This window comes from Agelaius tricolor, unplaced genomic scaffold (assembly GCF_023055355.1).
Source record: "Agelaius tricolor isolate 1412-34295 unplaced genomic scaffold, bAgeTri1.0.p SCAF_13, whole genome shotgun sequence".
NCBI lineage: Eukaryota > Metazoa > Chordata > Aves > Passeriformes > Icteridae > Agelaius > Agelaius tricolor.
In genome coordinates, this window is record NW_027269273.1 from 12,378,589 (window position 1) to 12,386,577 (window position 7,989).

Consider the following 7,989-nt stretch of genomic DNA (forward strand, 5'->3'; position numbering starts at 1 on the left):
TAAGGCTGTCCAAAGTGAGTTTCTCTGAGCTAAAGAACACATGTAGGCATTTATGGTGTGTTCTCAAGAGAGAGATACTAGCATAAAAACTGCATAATGTGACTGATGCCATATGAGTTAATTCAACATTTACTAGTTATCATTAGAAGTAATATCTAGTTTATATGAGTGCTGTTGAGAACTATAAGTGCAAGTATCAGAGTTCAGGAGCCAAGCTAATATTGTTAAAAAATCCCTTGAGAACTAAAATGATTTTCTGCTGTCATGGGGACATAATACTACATAAGATGAAAAGAGATTTGACTTTCTTTGATGGCCTCACTTTCCATTTGATCCAAGTACCTTCCTGTCTTTTTTTCCCTTTTCTTCCCCCCCAGAACATACACTGGATGAGGAGAAAGAAAATGCTGCTAATTCTATTTAGCAAATGATAATCTGATGCAGGGAACATGACAGAATAATAAAAGTAATATATAACTGTGTGAATATAACATAAACAGTAGAAGCTGTGACTCTAAGCATGTGACATTGAAAAATCTGAGGCAGGTGCCTTAAACTGTTTGAAGGGTATGTCCTTCATGGAGTGCTCACACCCCATTCCACTGAAATTTCAGATGTGAGCTGCAGTAAGTGTGTCTGTATTCATACATAAAAGCCTCTGGAACATTTCCAGGCTACTGAAAACATCTTCCCCATGACAGAATAGTCCTGAAATATTTTCTCCAGCAGATTTCTTTTTTTCTGTGAAAGAACCTATTGGTTTTTTTGCAGATATGTCTTCATTTTTGTTGAGGTTTCTAGCTCAACATGTAAGCCTTCAGGCTAGTGAAAAAATTCTAGGAACATGGGAGCTTCTCATTACACTGTAACATGTTGGAGCCTGATCTGAGTTTTGGCTTCTTGCACTGTGGTGTAAAACAGTAGAAAGTAAACCTGGAGGATACTGGTGACTCTTTGCTTCAGATGAAATCTCATTGCCTTTGATTGTGGTGCCTTTAACAGTGATTGAAGTATGTTCTCTCCTCCTGCAGGGTTTGATGTTTGGCTATGCAACAGATGAGACAGAAGAATGCATGCCCCTGACAATTATTCTGGCTCACAAACTGAACGCCAGGTTAGCAGAGCTGAGGCGCAGTGGAGAACTCCCTTGGCTGAGGCCTGACTCCAAGACACAGGTAAATACTGCAGGGCATTGTCCACAACACTGGAAACCAGCACCCTGGCTTTCCAGAAATACTGAGGGCTTTTTGAAAACAGCACTTGATGTGTTTCAGCTTATCAGGGTTACCTACAAAGAGGAGATAAAGCTTTTCCACTGCTTGTGACATTGACTCTTGGCTGTTGGAAAATGGTTAACTTGTCTCAGAGCACTCCACCACCTGCCCCTGACGGGACATTTAACACTTCAGAACTAAAGTGGTTTGTGCTTGCTGGAAAAGTGATATCCAAAGGATTTATTTGTATTTAGGGGTTCAGGTTGACATTTTCAAGATGCACTAAGAACATAAATTTCTGAGGCTTGAGAGTTTTGAATGAAACCACACCTGAAAGACATATTTTGGATGATTTCATAGAGAATCAATAGGTTCTTATTGAGTTGGGGTTTTTCTATTTTTTTCCTTTATTTTTTTTCTTTAGCATAGCAAAAATTCAGTGAGGAAGCAGGAAATAGGCTTCATTTATTATACCTTGGCATCACTGTGAGCAGTGATCGCTCTAACACCAGTACTGACATTTTGCCACAGTTCTGCTTTCAGAACAGCCTGGGTGACGTTTGATGGGTGCCACTAACACATTTACAGCAGCTCTGTTGTTTGTTGCCCCTGTGTCCCGCAGGTGACAGTGCAGTACACCCAGAAGAACGGGGCAGTGGTCCCTGTGCGCGTTCACACCATCGTGATCTCGGTGCAGCACGATGAGGGCATTTCCCTGGAGAGCATGCGCAGGACCCTGAAGGAACGCGTCATCCAGGTCGTCGTCCCTGCCAAATACTTGGATGACAAAACTGTTTATCACCTTCAGCCCAGCGGACGTTTTGTTATTGGAGGGCCTCAGGTTTGTGTTGTTGTATTATTTTTGGTGGTCTTATGAGGTTGCCTTTCACTGTATGTGTGTCTTCAATGCTCAGGTTTTGGCATCTCTGTCCCAGGGTAAGGAGCAAGCTGCCCAGTGGGAGAATTTTCCTGCAGCTGGATGTGGGAGAAGGGCTCAGGGTTTCACATGTCCTATGCCAAAGTAACCTTTGAGGGCCTGGTGATACTGTACATGTGTTGTGACCAGGCAGGCAAGTCTGCATCCAATCTTCCATTGCATGTAGAGTGTAGGGCCCAGTTCTGAATTTTCTCAAACCCTCTGGGAACCAGCACTGAATGAGACCTGCAGTCCTTCCTCATGGGAAGTACTTCTGACAGAGAGATGGACAAGAGAAGCTTTACTTCTCTTACAGTGAACCTGCTTTTCAGGTCTGCATAGCTCTCACTGTTCTGTCTGGCACCAGTAAGAGCTGAAGGTGTTCATCTGTTCTTAAAATCAGCCCCAATAAGGCTTCTTCTGGTGAGAAAATAAATATTCCATTTACTTTTAGGCAGAGCAGGAGATGGGATTTATAATTTGATCCTGTTCTCACCAAAGTCAGGAAGAACTTCCACTCTCCGTAGATCAGCAGTTCTGAGATTTAGTTTTTGAAAATAAATTTACCATTATGAATGTTTTAATCTTCAGATGCCTTCAGAAATATCACAACAAAACTTCAAAGCTCCTTCCTGAAATTAGGTTCAATTTTAAAACAAATCAAAGTAGACTGTGTTTTCCCTTTGTTTTACAAATTCATTCACTTACCAGAATTTTCTAGAATTATTTCTAAGGCACTCTTTTTTATATTAGTGCCATGCAACAGGTAGGAAGATGTTGAGACTTATAATTATTGATTCTACAAAAAAAAGTGTATTTTTATGCAGTTCAATGGGTTGTATCACTGTAATTTTGTGTATCATTGATATCCTAGACTATGCACAAAAGGAAAGTCAAACTTGAGCTGTAACTTAGAGTGAATGAACCAAGGCAGCAATCATAGCTACATAGAAAAAGAAGGCTACACACAGGAAAATTTTTGTGTGTGCAGTGAAGTGCACCCATTAAAAATGTAAATCTTTCAGATGTGTACTGGACTGCATCCATTTTAAAATGTACTATAGTTACAAGTGAAAAGCCAGCCAGGTATCCCTTGCTACTCTTGTGCTGGAGCTGTGTTGCATATGTTTGCACATACAAACTGAGAAAAGTCACAGTGTCCATTTGCAGCTGTTTAAACTTGGGCTAAGTTTACTCAGTATGGGTCAATCTGCCTATGTGTCCATGACCTTCCAACTGCTATCATCACTTGTGCAATTTACAATGGCATTGCAGCATAGAAATAACCATTTCTCCTCTTGACTTTACCAGCTTTAGTTTTCTGCTTATTTCTCAGAAGAGCTTTACTCGGTTTTATTTTTAACAAAGCTAGCTACAGGAGGCTGTCTTACCTCCACCTCAATTCATCTAAGGAAGATACAGATATTTCACTTGGGATTTTCATCTTGTGTTTTTGAGTGTGGTGGGACCTTGAATTCTGGGTATGGCAAGATGAGTAGGTTTGCTGCTGTCATCATTTTCCTAACAGCAGTACCTGCTGGTGTGATGAGCACAGCCTTACAGCTCATCACAGTGGTGACTTCCCCACACTTTACAAGTGCATTTGTACTTGTTCAGCTCCTTTGAAACAAGGGGTAGCTTTTTTTGCCTTTCACATGTCCATTTATTCTTCCTCTCACTCAGTTCTACAGCCAAGTCATGGTGGCATGCAAGGTGTTGTCATTGCAACTGTCTGCACCATCTAAAAATTGAGGTTTGAGGCAAGCAGAAAAAGCCAAGGACAGGATCCTTTAATACATGCTCAGCTGTCTAAAATCCAGATTTATGTCTCAGTGCTTTCTTAGCAGACTGGAACAAACAGTGCCAAAGGTTTACTTCTGTGTATATGCACAGTCTTTCTAAGAAAAACCTTGACTCCCCACTTGTATTTGCTGTGCAAACATTCCAGCAGTTGAATTTCAGTGACATGGTGATCTGAGGCAAAGAATTTAAAATCTGCCTGCACAGGTGGCAGTGGAATTTAAAATTTGAACATATTTTCTTTCACACCAGAAAGCTAAAAGATTTAGTAAATTGCAGGGGTCAGACAATTAGTCCAGTGCTGATCAGCTAACCCAGATCAAATGAAAATATGAAGCACTTGTGAGGAGCAGTCAGGATAGCTGTAGGCAACTTGAATATTATCTGTGCTTCCTTATTTAATATTTTTGAATATTCATCTGTTCTTAGAAATAAGTAATCCTTTCTCAATTACCTATGACTGTCTAGTACTCCATACCCATTGTGTACAGTTCAAATTAGACTATAAATATTTTGGGGTAGGAAATGCAGTTTTTAGTCCATATATGACAGTCTCTGATACTGCAATGGAAGTGCTGGGTGCCACTGTCTATGTGACCATCTAAGGTACCATTGACATACATTTGACTGTAAATAAAAAAAGAATCTACTATCTAATATTCACACAATTTGTGATTTTGACTAAAAGATATGAAAGCCTAGATTTATTTTTTTTTCATATTTTAATGAGTGTGAAATCTCTCAATAGTTCCTTTATAGCACATAGCATTTTGGCAATATTCTGTAATAGGTTGGGATACTTAGTAGGTAATTTCTAAACTAAAGCTTCCATATTTACAATTAAAACAGGCAGTGCATGCTCTAGTTATCTGGGTGTTGGCTTGATTAACCAAACAAATTTGTGAATGGCTTATCTTGAGAACCTGGCCTTAAAGAACAACTACAGCCACTGCTGTACCTTGGTGAGACAAGCTCATTCCTTCAGCTACCCCCAGCCATGCCCGTGTGGGGCACTACACATTGCTGCAGTGCTCGGAGGGCATGCATAGCCCTGTTTGAGGCTGAGTGGATGTGACATGGAGCACCTCTGTCCCTGGCGCAGGGTGATGCCGGCGTCACGGGGAGGAAGATCATCGTGGACACGTACGGCGGCTGGGGCGCGCACGGCGGCGGGGCCTTCTCCGGCAAGGACTACACCAAGGTGGACAGGTCGGCCGCCTACGCCGCCCGCTGGGTGGCCAAGTCCCTGGTGAAAGCTGGGCTCTGCCGCCGTGTTCTGGTCCAGGTATGCTTTGCTGAGGGTGTTGCTGCTCTCAAACCATTTTCCCTCTCTAGGTTCTCTTTGAATGCCCATGGCATGCGCCACCGTAGTAGAAGCTGTCTTGGTGATGGTGTTCTGGAGAAAGGAAGACTTGGTTCAAGCCCACTGTAATGTCACTAATAACATTTGGCTTCTTGAAATTGGAACTTTGCAGTTAGCTTTTTGGCTATTTTATTGGCCATTTTTGGCTATTTTATTGGCTATTTTTCTAGGTATTTGTTGGACCCTCAACCCTCTGACACTCCCTGTCATTGAAATGAGCATGGGGTGACTGGATAATGAGGGAGAAAGTAATCCAGAGGCCTCAGCATTTTCCAACTTTTCTTTTATCTACAAGTACAGATTGTGCAAATATGAGAAGTGAAGGAGAGGCCTTCATTTTCATAAGATGATTCATAAATTAATGCTGTCTTCTGCTGCCCACTGTTGCCCCAAGGTGCTGTGTTTATTGGCTGACTAAGGCACCTTTTTTCCCCACAGGTTTCTTATGCCATTGGAGTTGCTCATCCACTGTCTATTTCACTGTTCACTTATGGAACTTCCCAAAAAACAGAGAAAGAGCTGCTGGACATTGTGCACAAAAACTTTGATCTTCGGCCTGGAGTCATTGTCAGGTAAAGAAACACACAGAAAGGAAAATGTCCCAGTAGTTGCATCCAAGAAATGATTTATTGCAAAATCTTCAGCTGTTACTGAAGGTTTGGCCTTGTGTAGTATATGGAAGTCAAATAAAACAACTTTTGCATTCCAAGAACTTTAAGTTACTTTGCTCTGATAAAAAGGTATCTTTTCATTTATCAAAGGAATTTAAGATTATTTCATCTTTTCCATTTAATAGTAGTTATCCTGAAGTATCTTAATATGAAAAATTTTTCCTTCTTTTTATTATACATACAGGGATCTGGATTTAAAAAAGCCCATTTACCAGAAGACTGCATGTTATGGCCACTTTGGAAGACAGGAATTCTCATGGGAAGTGCCTAAAAAACTTGTGTTTTGACAGTAGTGACATGTCACCTTTTAATACCAGAAAAGAAGACCACTAATGATGAGGATGCTTCTGAAAATCAAATTTGACAGCTTTATATTCAACACAAGGAATTTTAGATTTTAAAAGGAAAGAAAGGTTATTTTCTTGGAAATTGATTTTTTTTAACCCTCAGTGTCTTTCATTACGTAAGATATAATGGACAGAGTCTGTTTTTTTAATCAGCATAAGACAGCAAAATACAGTTTACTTTTAACTGCTGCTCTGTTGGTTCTTTGGATAAAGACAAAGTGTGACTCAGGTACTCAAACCAAAAGCTGAACCTCAAACCTTTGATGGGCAAAGGTGAAGATGACTTTCCCAACTCTGACTAAGGATCAGCAGATCTGTTGCTTCTGATTAGACAATGGGAAATTCCAGGGTCCAATTTCCTTACTGGAGTTAGCAATGCATACAGCTGGGGGCTGCTTTGATGGGAGAAGGCTGCATAGCACCTAACAGTATCTTGCCTCTTTTATAAAAGATGTTAACATATGTGTAATATTTAAATCACCTTCAGTGCATATGTGCTGTTACTGTCGCGTTTCAATTACCTGTGTTTTTGAAACATAAGTGCTCTCCTATGACACTATGACACAACAATCATAGAATAAAAAGCTTTTTCCTACCATGTATGTAAAGGTGTATCTTTTTCTATGTTTTTTTTTTTTTAATGCTGCTGTAAAATGGTCCATCTCAAGTCAGCTGCTTCTATTCTTGTAGGAATTTAGTTTACCAACATAACTGAATTTGATTTGATTTTGAAATTGTTATATGCATTTCCCTGTTAATACATGCATGATCACTCTTTAGTCCTTGTGATTAACGGAAATTCAGTGAAAAAGTATTAGATTTTTATTTGTAACTCTTAGGTTGTGAGACCATGTTTGTCTTCTATGGTAGTTTTGTTTGTCAGTAGGCAACAACTTAATCCTCCAAAGCAAGGGTTGCCTGTGTATGGCCCCCAAGAGGGACTTAATGCTTTCAGGCAGCATTCTGAGAAATCTGCGCTGGAGAAGTGCTGCCACCCCGTGTTTATCTCCTAAATAAATGTCTTCATACAGCGCCTCCCGAACAGATGTGGTGGTGGAAAGAAAGTGCCTGTGATGAACATTAAAGTAAAAGCTGCCATTTATTCCTTTCAAGTATGTCACAAACACAATTTCTATCTAGTCAAGCCAGAGGTCTCTCCACTTTTGTTATTTATGCTGATGTGCTCTGTGTTCTGTGTAAGTAAGTTGAGATAAACAGGTTTGTGTGTATCTTCTGATCTCCCAAGGACTTACCACATTAATCAGTTGGCCTCCTTGGGTACCCACCTGGGTACATTTTGGCAGGAAAATAGCTTAGAGACCACCTGCATCTTTGAGAATGAGTTTAAGATTTCCCAGGGCCCGTTTTCCTAGCTGCATATTGCTTATCTTCCAAGGAGTATGGAATATGTGTGTGTCAGCCTCAGCAAGGTAAGCTGTTTGGAGGTCCAGGTCATAATGTAGTACACTACAACCACCAGAAGTAAGTGAATGAAAAATTAATAAAAACAAACTAATAACAAAACAAACTAATAAATAATTTTAAATTAATTAAGAAATTAAAAACTGTGTTTCATAACATGACATGAAAACAGAAAGTCCATGCTCAACAAAAAGAAACACCCACAGACAAAAGGAACAGTTCTGCTCAGGTGGTGCCAATAGCAACCATTACAGCA

At 40.2% G+C, this 7,989-nt stretch overlaps 1 protein-coding gene across 1 annotated transcript in view; it reads left to right on the forward strand.

The window, feature by feature from the left end:
- Positions 1–6,913, forward strand: part of MAT1A (methionine adenosyltransferase 1A) — a 30,699-nt gene extending 23,786 nt beyond the window's left edge. Inside the window, exons 6-10 of the mRNA XM_071438751.1 lie at positions 1,032–1,175; positions 1,837–2,055; positions 5,033–5,215; positions 5,732–5,865; positions 6,149–6,913. Coding sequence (XP_071294852.1) covers positions 1,032–1,175; positions 1,837–2,055; positions 5,033–5,215; positions 5,732–5,865; positions 6,149–6,251 — 783 coding nt within the window. The 3' untranslated portion in view covers positions 6,252–6,913. The remainder of the gene's footprint in view (positions 1–1,031; positions 1,176–1,836; positions 2,056–5,032; positions 5,216–5,731; positions 5,866–6,148) is intronic.
- The last annotated feature ends 1,076 nt before the right edge of the window (positions 6,914–7,989 follow it).